This window comes from Triticum urartu, chromosome 5, assembly GCF_003073215.2.
Source record: "Triticum urartu cultivar G1812 chromosome 5, Tu2.1, whole genome shotgun sequence".
Lineage (NCBI taxonomy): Eukaryota > Viridiplantae > Streptophyta > Magnoliopsida > Poales > Poaceae > Triticum > Triticum urartu.
In genome coordinates this window covers 582325327-582337054 of record NC_053026.1, presented here as the reverse complement: position 1 = coordinate 582337054, position 11728 = coordinate 582325327, and the positions used below count along the sequence as shown (strand labels likewise).

At 44.4% G+C, this 11728-nt stretch overlaps 1 protein-coding gene across 1 annotated transcript; it reads left to right on the top strand.

The window, feature by feature from the left end:
- Nucleotides 1–392: 392 nt before the first annotated feature.
- Nucleotides 393–2311, top strand: LOC125506132 (GDSL esterase/lipase At5g03610-like). Its single transcript, XM_048670998.1, has 3 exons — nucleotides 393–444; nucleotides 559–828; nucleotides 938–2311. The coding sequence occupies exons 1-3, from the start codon at nucleotides 393–395 to the stop codon at nucleotides 1717–1719; spliced, it is 1104 nt and encodes a 367-aa protein (XP_048526955.1). The 3' UTR covers nucleotides 1720–2311.
- Nucleotides 2312–11728: the final 9417 nt, after the last annotated feature.

Genomic DNA, 11728 nt, shown 5'->3' with positions numbered 1-11728 from the left:
TTGGTGTGCCATAGATGGACGGGCCAGGGGAGAACAAGGGAAGGGTATCGTGGGCGTCCGGTGTGTCAGCGCAAACATAAACTAGACCAAAATTGGGCCAAAATGGATTGAGGCGGATAAAAAAAAAAGAGGACATCCATCCGTTTGTACCGTCGCGTTGGCCCGTGTTTTTTGTCCATGTGGACCTAAACGAACGCAAACGTACGAGATGCGTGTAAATGATCTATCAGTTTGTTGTGATCGCACGGCATCACGACGTACCAACCGCATGGATCTAGGATTTTCACTGTAAATAAAACTCACCTGATCCTCTCCAGGCATCTCGCCTCGCTCCTCCTCCACAGCACCACGTACGTGCCCATCACGCCGGCCAGTTGGACCGATCGAGCAGGATGAATCTCCCGGCGATTGCCTGCGCCCTCCTCCTACTTCTCCATCTCAATGGTTGGTGCCCTGATTACATGCTTATGAGCTTGCTAGATTGTTCGTTAGCACACACTTTATTCTTAATTTCTACACGTTGTAATTTGCCGCTTAAATAGATCGATCTGCGTGCAGTTTCTCTCGTGGAGTCGTCCCGGCCGCAGCCACAGGGGCTCGGGAAGGGGCGCCACCACGACCATAACGGGCACAGCGGCGACGACAGGCACCGACACCATCACTCCGACGACTACAACGGCTACAGCTTCTACGTGTTCGGTGACTCCTTCGCCGACAACGGCAACCTCGTCAAGATGAACCCTAGGTCCGAACTGAATCGCCAGTGGCGCCCTCCATACAGGGCCAACGGCCGCTTCTCCAACAGCATGGTTGAACCCGACTTCATCGGTGCGTCCTTCCTCAGCCTCGAATTCTCCATCTCTATTTTGCATTGCCGTGTTCATCATCTCCACGGACTGACGTGTAACTCTGTTTGGTTTTACTACGTATGTTGCAGCCTCCATGTTAGGGCAGATGAAATCCCCTCCGGCGCACAGCCTCACGCGCAAGGTCGGCCCGGATGGCCTGAACTTTGCCGCCGGCGGCTCCGGCGTGTATGACGTGCCGCACACCCGCACGCTCGCCAGGCAGATCCACACCTTCCACAAGCTCGTCAAGGACGGAGACATCCACCAAGAGCTTCTGGCATCAAAATCTGTCGCGCTCGTCGCCATCTCTGGCAACGACTACGCCCGCCTCCCCGCCGACACCAAAAGCTTCGCCGAGGTGGATGATTTCGCCAACAATGTGGCCGAGGAGATCGCGGCCAACGTGCGGCGCCTGCAGGACATCGGCGTGCAGAAGGTGCTCGTCAACAACCTCTTCCCTTTCGGATGCGCGCCGTCGCAGACCAGGGAGTACAATCACACCCGCTGCAACGAGCGGCGCAACCTGGCCGCCACGCTCCACAACCACCACCTTGTCAACAAGCTAGCCGACATGGAGGACGTGCTGGTGGTCGACCTCAACGCCGCCTTCAGCACGGTCCTCCGAGACGACGGGGGCACTGACATTGCCAATCTCTTCAGGGAGAAGCTGGTGCCCTGTTGCGAGAGCACGGACCCCAAGGGATACTGCGGGCAGGTAGACCCGGAGACGTTGGATCCGCTCTACGATGTGTGCGACGAACCCCACGTGTTCTTCTTTTGGGACGAGATGAACCCGACCATGGTCGGGTGGCAGGCCGTCATGGGCCCGCTCGACTTCCCCATCAGAAAGTTCCTAGGCCTCGTTAAGTAGATGATGCATCCGCGTGTGCATGTATACCCTGTGCTTCACCTTGAACTATATCTTAGTATTGACTAGCAAAAAAGCCCGTGCGTTGCAATCGGAGAGAAAACATAACACATATTCTTAACTCAACAACCATCACTCAAGACCACATAGGTCCATCTTCTTTATTTTTGCGAGGCATCATATTTGTGTTGCCACTTATCCTCTTTCTCACTCTCGCCGGCGATGGCCTTGGTGTTCACACAAAACAAAAAAATGTGTGTTGAATATGGTTAATCCTAAGGCGTCTCTCTCCCTCTCTCCTCCCTCTCCCTCTCTCTCTCTCTCTCTCGCTCGCTTTCTCTCACTCTCGCGATGAGAAATTTGTTGTTTTCCCCTGCGACATTTTTCAGAGGTATGCATGTGTAGTTATCGATGTTTTATTTTCCGTATATGGTTATAGTGGGGTGTTTATTTACAATCCGGATCGCCGCCGATATGAAAAAAATCGGATCTTGCGTTTTAAATTATAAGTTTGCTTCCATAACAATATTTTAAAAATATTTAACAGGTAAAATTAACATCATATTTAGATTCCACATATTTTTCTAATAAAATTTCATATATAATATGTTAAAATCGAAGTTACGGTTTAAAAGATACAAATAATTTAGAAAATCATTTGGTTTGACTCAAATATATTCCAAAATAATATTTAAAAATACTTAACAAGTAAAAATAATCTCATATTCATATTCTACATATTTTTCTAATCAAATTTTATATATAACATGTTCAAATCGGAGTTACGGTTTAAAAGATATGGATGATTTTAAAAAGCATTAGTTTGACTTAAATATGATCCGTGGGTTTTTTCAAAAAATGTAAAATAACGGTTCGGATGTGACTTAAATCCGGACGACTGGTTGATTTCAAGAAAAAACAGGGACTTTTGTGTAAAATAGGAAAATAACGATTCGTTTTAACTTAAAACAGAACTGCGGGTTGAATTCTTTGAAATAGAGGGACTTTTCTGAAAATTGCCATGACGGACGAAAGAAACCCAATTTGCTTTATTATTAGGTAAATATACGTAGGCGAAAATCTGATATGGTACCATGGTTTTCACTTTCAGTAAGATTTCCGTGAAATTCACCGAATTCCGTTCGTTTCAGCACTCACTGAAATATTTACCTTTCGGGGAAAATATTTTCAGCAATTTCAGTACTACACATGAATTCAATTATTTTTCAAAAATAATCTCAGAAAAATCAAATATTTAATTGAATTCTACCGAATATTTCGGCATTTTGGCTGAATTGGAAACTGAAATCACTGAATCTCGGTGATTTTGGCTGGTGCTGAATTTCTTCTGAAACTGAAAGTGAAAACCTTGCATGGTACCCTATTTATCGAGAAAGAAAGAGCTAGTACTATATTCTAGATATATCTATTTGTTTCTTATACTTTAGTCTTGAAATAATTAATTTTGTGTTCTGGAACTGGATATCGAGTGGTTTTGTTATGGACAAATTATACAACAAAGAACTAGCAATTAACTAGCTAGGTTGGTTTGTGCGCCACTAGAAACTATGTTCAACCTGTATAATCAAGTTCCAAAAGAGAGAAAAACGGGTATGACACCGAATTCTTTAGCGTCTCGGTGATTAGGGTTGCTATTTGGCTTTCTTGGCTAATATGAGGTGCAGGTATGGGGATGCCAGGCGTAGGGCAACCAATCTGTATGGTACGGCGCATCCGGAGTGTGGGGTGGCTATCCCGTAAGGATTCTGGTTGATGATCGTGGCAGTTCGGTTACTTCGGTATGTGGCAATGCCAGCAGGTTGTCTCCGCTATGTGCTGTTGCGAAATGTAATAATTTCAAAAGAAATCTTACGCACACGCAAGATCATGATGATGTATAGCAATGAGAGGGGAGAGTGTCGTCCACGTATTCTCGTATACCGTTAAGCGGAAGCGTTATGACAACGCGGTTGATGTAGTCGTACGTCTTCACGATCGACTGATCCTCAATACCGAACGTACGACACCTCCGCATTCAGCACACGTTCAGCTCGGTGACGTCCCGCGAACTCATGATCCAGTAGAGCTCGAGGAAGAGTTTCGTCAGCACGACGGCGTGGTGACGACGTTGATGAAGCTACCGACGCAGGGCTTCGCCTAAGCACCGCTACGATATGACTGAGGTGGATTATGATGGAGGGGGGCACCGCACACGACTGGGAGAGATCAATATTCAACTTGTGTGTTCTAGGGTGCCCCCTGCTCCCGTATATAAAGGAGCAAGGGGGAAGGCCGGCCGGCCCTGTAGGGCGCGCCAGGAGGAGGAGTCCTCCTCCTAGTAGGTGTAGGACTCCCCTCTTTTCTACTCCTACTAGGAGGGGGAAAGGAAGGGGGAGAAGGAGAAGGATAGGGGCGCCCCCCTCCTGTTCCAATGCGGACTAGAGGGAGGGGGGCGCGGCCTGCCCTGGCCGGCCCCTATCTCTCTCCACTAGGGCTCACCAAGGCCCATTAACCCCCGGGGTGTTCCGGTAACCCCTTGGGCACTCGGGTAAAATCCCGATTTCACCCGAAACTCTTCCAATGTCCAAATGTAGGCTTCCAATATATCAATTTTTATGTCTCGACCATTTCGAGACTCCTCGTCATGTCCGTGATCATATCTGGGACTCCGAACTACCTTCGGTACATCAAAACATATAAACTCATAATACCGATCGTCACAGAAATTTAAGCGTGCGGACCCTACGAGTTCGAGAACTATGTAGACATGACCAAGACATGTCTCCGGTCAATAACTAATAGCGGAACCTGGATACTCATATTGGTTCCTACATATTCTATGAAGATCTTTATCGGTCAAACCGCATAACAACATACGTTGTTCCCTTTGTCATCGGTATGTTACTTGCTCAAGATTCGATCGTCGGTATCTCAATACCTAGTTCAATCTCGTTACCGGCAAGTCTCTTTACTCGTTCCGTAATGCATCATCCCCCAACTAACTCATTAGTTACATTGCTTGCAAGGCTTATAGTGATGTGCATTACCGAGAGGGCCTAGAGATACCTCTTCGACAATCGAAGTGACAAATCCTATTCTTGATCTACGCCAACTCCACGAACACCATCGGAGGCACCTGTAGAGCACCTTTATAATCACTCAGTTACATTGTGACATTTGGTAGCACACAGTGTTCCTCCGGTATTCGGGAGTTACATAATCTCATAGTCATAGGAACATGCATAAGTCATGAAGAAAGCAATAGCAGTAAACTAAATGGTCAAGTGCTAAGCTAACGGAATGGGTCAAGTCAATCACATCATTCTCCTAATGATGTGATCCCATTGATCAAATGACAACTCATGTCTATGGTTAGGAAACTCGACCATCTTTGATCAACGAGTTAGTCAAGTAGAGGCATACTAGTGACACTATGTTTGTCTATGTATTCACACATGTATTATGTTTCCGGTTAATACAATTCTAGCGTGAATAATAAACATTTATCATGATATGAGAAAATAAATAATAACTTTATTATTGCCTCTAGGGCATATTTCCTTCAGTCTCCCACATGCACTAGAGTCAATAGTCTAGTTTACACAGTAATGATTTTAACACCCATGGAGTCTTGGTGCTGATCATGTTTTGCTCGTGGAAGAGGCTTAGTCAACAGGTCTCCCACCTGGACTTTATCCCGAATAGAATTGAAGCGTCTCTTGATGTGCTTGGTTCTTTTGTGAAATTTGGATTCCTTTGCCAAGCCAATTGCACCAGTATTGTCACAAAAGATTTATATTGGACCCGATGCACTAGGTATGACACCTAGATCGGATATGAACTTCTTCATCCAGACTCCTTCATTTGCTGCTTCCGAAGCAGTTATGTATTCCGCTTCACACGTAGATCCCGCCACGACACTTTGTTTAGAAATGCTCCAACTTACAGCTCCACCGTTCAATATAAACACGTATCCGGTTTGCGACTTAGAATTGTCTGGATCAGTGTCAAATATTGCATCGACGTAACCATTTACGACGAGCTCTTTGTCATCTCCATAAACGGGAAACATATACTTAGTCTTTTTCAGGTATTTCAGGATGTTCTTGACCGCTGTCTAGTGATCCACTCCTGGATTACTTTGATACCTCCCTACTAAACTAATAGGAAGGCACACATCAGGTCTGGTACATAGCATTGCATACATGATAAAGCCTATGGCTGAAGCATAGGGAACACTTTTCATTTTCTCTCTATCTTCTGCAGTGGTCGGGCATTGAGTCTTACTCAACTTCACACCTTGTAATACAGGTAAGAACCCTTTCTTTGCTTGATCTATTTTGAACTTCTTCAAAACTTTATCAAGGTATGTGCTTTGTGAAAGTCCAATTAAGCAACTTGATCTATCTCTATAGATCTTGATGCCCAATATATAAGCATCTTATCCGAGGTCTTTCATTGAAAAATTCTTATTCAAGTATCCTTTTATGCTATCCAGAAATTCTATATCATTTCCAATCAGCAATATGCCATCCACATATAATATTAGAAATGCTACAGAGCTCCCACTCACTTTCTTATAAATGCAGACTTCTCCAAAAGTCTGTATAAAACAATATTCTTTGATCACACTATCAAAACATTTATTCCAACTCCGAGAGGCTTGCACCAGTCCATAAATGGATCGCTGGAGCTTGCACACTTTGTTAGCACCCTTTGGATCGACAAAACCTTCTGGTTGCATCATATATAACTCTTGTTTCAGAAATCCATTCAGGAATGCATTTTTGACATCCATTTGCCAAATTTCATAATCATAAAATGCGGCAATTGCTAACATGATTCGGACAGACTTAAGCATGGCTACGGGAGAAATTCTCATCGTAGTCAACCCCTTGAACTTGTCGAAAACCTTTCGCAACAAGTCGAGCTTTGTAGACAGTAACATTACCGTCAGCGTCAGTCTTATTCTTGAAGATTCATTTATTCTTGATGGCTTGCCGATCATCGGGCAAGTCAACCAAAGTCCACACTTTGTTCTCATACATGGATCCCATCTCAGATTTCATAGCGTCAAGCCATTTTGCGGAATCTGGGCTCACCATCGCTTCTTCATAGTTCGTAGGTTCATCATGGTCAAGTAACATGACTTCCAGAACATGATTACCGTACCACTCTGGTGTGGATCTTACTATGGTTGACCTACGAGGTTCGGTAGTAACTTGATCTGAAGTTTCATGATCATCATCATTAGCTTCCTCACTAATTGGTGTAGGTGTCACAGGAACCGGTTTCTGTGATGAACTACTTTCTAATAAGGGAGCAGGAACAGTTACCTCATCAAGTTCTACTTTCCTCCCACTCACTTCTTTCGATAAAAACTCCTTCTCTAGAAAGGATACATTTTTAGCAACAAATGTCTTGCCTTCGGATCTGTGATAGAAGGTGTACCCAATAGTTTCCTTTGGGTATCCTATGAAGACACATTTCTCCGATTTGGGTTCGAGCTTATCAGGTTGAAGCTTTTTCACATAAGCATCGCAGCCCCAAATTTTAAGAAACGACAACTTTGGTTTCTTGCCAAACCACAGTTCATAAGGCGTCGTATCAACGGATTTCGATGGTGCCCTATTTAACGTGAATGCAGCCGTCTCTAAAGCATAACCCCAAAACGATAGCGGTAAATCTGTAAGAGACATCATAGATCGCACCATATCTAGTAAAGTACGCTTACGACGTTCGGACACACCATTACGTTGTGGTGTTCCAGGTGGCGTGAGTTGCGAAACTATTCCGCATTGTTTCAAATGTAGACCAAACTCGCAACTCAAATATTCTCCTCCACGATCAGATCGTAGAAACTTTATTTTCTTGTTATGATGATTTTCCACTTCACTCTGAAATTCTTTGAACTTTTCAAATGTTTCAGACTTATGTTTCATTAAGTAGATATATACCCATATCTACTCAAATCATCTGTGAAGGTGAGAAAATAACGATACCCGCCGCGAGCCTCAATATTCATTGGACCACATACATCAGTATGTATGATTTCCAACAAATCTGTTGCTCGCTCCATAGTTCCGGAGAACAGCGTTTTAGTCATCTTGCCCATGAGGCATGGTTCGCAAGTATCAAGTGATTCATAATCAAGTGATTCCAAAAGTCCATCAGAATGGAATTTCTTCATGCGCTTTACACCAATATGACCTAAACGGTAGTGCCACAAATAAGTTGCACTATCATTATCAACTCTTCATCTTTTGGCTTCAACATTATGAATATGTGTATTACTACTCTTGAGGTTTAACACAAATAGACCACTCTTCAAGGGTGCATGACCATAAAAGATATTATTCATATAAATAGAACAACCATTATTCTCAGATTTAAATGAATAACCGTCTCACATCAAACAAGATCTAGATATAATGTGCATGCTTAACGCTGGCACCAAATAACAATTATTTAGGTCTAAAATCAATCCCGAAGGTAGATACAGAGGTAGCGTGCCGACGGCGATCACATCGACTTTGAAACCATTTCCCACGTGCGTCGTCACCTCGTCCTTAACCAATCTTCGCTCAATCTGTAGTCCCTGTTTCGAGTTGCAAATATTAGCAACAGAACCAGTATCAAATACGCAGGTGCTACTGCGAGCTCTAGTAAGGTACACATCAATTACATATATATCACATATACCTTTGTTCACCTTGCCATCCTTCTTATCCGCCAAATACTTGGGGCAGTTCCGTTTCCAATGATCAGTCTGTTTACAGTAGAAGCACTCAGTCTCAGGCTTAGGTCCAAACTTGGGTTTCTTCTCCTGAGCAGCAACTTGTTTTCCATTCTTTTTTAAGTTCCCCTTCTTCTTCCCTTTACCCTTTTTCTTGAAACTGGTGGACTTGTTGACCATGAACACTTGATGCTCCTTCTTGATTTCTACCTCCGCAGCCTTTAGCATTGCGAAGGGCTCGGGAATTGTCTTATCCATCCCTTGCATATTATAGTTCATCACGAAGCTCTTGTAGCTTGGTGACAGTGATTGAAGAACTCTGTCAATGACACTATCAACAGGAAGATTAACTCCCAGTTGAGTCATGTGATTATGGTACCCAGACATTCTGAGTATATGTTCACTGATAGAACTATTCTCATCCATCTTGCAGCTGTAGAACTTATTGGAGACTTCATATCTCTCAATCCGGGCATTTGCTTGAAATATTAACTTCAACTCCTGGAACATCTCATATGCTCCATGATGTTCAAAACATCGTTGAAGTCCCGGTTTTAAGCCATAAAGCATGGCACACTGAACTGTCGAGTAGTCATCAACTTTGCTCTGCCAGACATTCTTAATGTCATCAACAACATCTGTAGCAGGCCTGGCACCCAGCGGTGCTTTCAGGATGTAATTCTTCTGTGCAGCAATAAGGATAATCCTCAAATTACGGACCCAGTCCGTGTAATTGCTACCATCATCTTTCAACTTTGCTTTCTCAAGGAACACATTAAAATTTAACGGAACAACAGCACAGGCCATCTATCTACAACAACATAGGAAAGCAAAATACTATCAGGTACTAAGTTCATGATAAATTTAAGTTCAATTAATCATATTATTTAAGAACTCCTACTTAGATAGATATCCCTCTAATCATCTAAGTGATCACGTGATCCAAATCAACTAAACCATAACCGATCATCACGTGAAATGGAGTAGTTTTCAATGGTGAACATCACTATGTTGATCATATCTACTATATGATTCATACTCGACCTTTCGGTATCGGTGTTCCGAGGCCATATATGCATATGCTAGACTCGTCAAGTTTAACCCGAGTATTCTACGTGTGCAAAACTGGCTTGCACCCGTTGTATAAAAACGTTGAGCTTATCACACCCGATCATCACGTGGTGTCTCGGCACGACGATCTTTTGCAATGGTGCATACTCAGGGAGAACACTTTTACCTTGAAATTTAGTGAGAGATCATCTTATAATGCTACCGACAATCAAAGTAGAATAAAATGCATAAAGGATAAACATCACATGCAATCAATATAAGTGATATGATCTGGCCATCATCATCTTGTGCCTTTGATCTCCGTCTCCAAAGCACCGTCATGATCACCATCGTCACCGGCGCGACACCTTGATCTCCACCGTATCATCGTTGTCGTCTCACCAACTATTGCTTCTACGACTATCGCTACCGCTTAGTGATAAAGTAAAGCAATTACATGGCGATTGCATTTCATACAATAAAGCGACAACCATATGGCTCCTGCCAGTTGCTGATAACTCTGTTACAAAACATGATCATCTCATACAATAAAATATAGCATCATGCCTTAACCATATCACATCACAACATGCCCTGCAAAAATAAGTTAGACGTCCTCTACTTTGTTGTTGCAAGTTTTACGTGGCTACTATGGGCTGAGCAAGAACCGTTCTTATCTACGCATCAAAACCACAACGATAGTTCGTCAAGTTAGTGTTGCTTTAACCTTCTCAAGGACTGGGCGTAGTCACACTCGGTTCAACTAAAGTTGGAGAAACTAACACCCGCCAGCCACCTGTGTGCAAAACACGTCGGTAGAACTAGTCTCGCGTAAGCGTACGCGTAATGTCGGTCCGGGCCGCTTTATCCAACAATACCGCTGAACCAAAGTATGACATGCTGGTAAGCAGTATGACTTGTATCGCCCATAACTCACTTGTTTTCTACTCGTGCATGTAGCATTTACGCATAAACCTGGCTCGGATGCCACTGTTGGGGAACGTCGTAGTTTCAAAAAAATTCCTACACACACGCAAGATCATGATGATGCATAGCAACGAGAGGGGAGAGTGTCGTCCACGTACCCTCATAGACCATTAAGCGGAAGCATTATGACAACGCGGTTGATGTAGTCGTACATCTTCATGATCGACCGATCCTCAGTACCGAACGTACGGCACCTCCGCGTTCAGCACACGTTCAGCTCGGTGACGTCCTGCAATCTCACGATCTAGTAGAGCTCGAGAAAGAGTTTCGTCAGCATGACGGCGTGGTGACGATGTTGATGAAGCTACCGACGCAGGGCTTCGCCTAAGCACCTCTACGATATGACCGAGGTGGATTATGGTGGAGGGGGGCACCGCACACGGCTAGGAGAGATCAATGCTCAACTTGTGTGTTCTAGGGTGCCCCTGCCCCCGTATATAAAGGAGCAAGGGGGAGGCTGGCCGGCCCTGTAGGGCGCGCCAGGAGGAGGAGTCCTCCTCCTAGTAGGAGTAGGACTCCCCTCTTTCCTACTCCTAGTAGGAGGGGGAAAGGAAGGGGGAGAAGGAGAAGGAAAGGGGGGCACCACCCCCCTCCTAGTCCAATTCGGACCAGAGGGGGAGGGGGGCGCGGCCTGCCCTGGCCGACCCCTCTCTCTCTCTCCACTAGGGCCCAACAAGGCCCATTAACCCCCAGGGTGTTTCGGTAACCCCTCCGGCACTCCGGTAAAATCCTGATTTCACCCGGAACTCTTCCGATGTCCAAATGTAGGCTTTCAATATATAAATCTTTATGTCTCGACCATTTCGAGACTCCTCGTCATGTCCGTGATCATATCTGGGACTCCGAACTACCTTCGGTACATCAAAACATATAAACTCATAATACCGACCGTCACAGAACTTTAAGCGTGCGGACCCTACTGGTTCGAGAACTATGTAGACATGACCGAGACATGTCTCCAGTCAATAACCAATAGCGGAACCTGGATGCTCATATTGGTTCCTACATATTCTACGAAGATCTTTATCGGTCAAACCGCATAACAACATACGTTGTTCCCTTTGTCATTGGTATGTTACTTGCCCGGGATTCGATCGTCGGTATCTCAATACCTAGTTCAATCTCGTTACCGGCAAGTCTCTTTACCTTTTCCGTAATGCATCATCCCACAACTAACTCATTAGTTACATTGTTTGCAAGGCTTATAGTGATGTGCATTACCGAGAGGGCCCAGATATA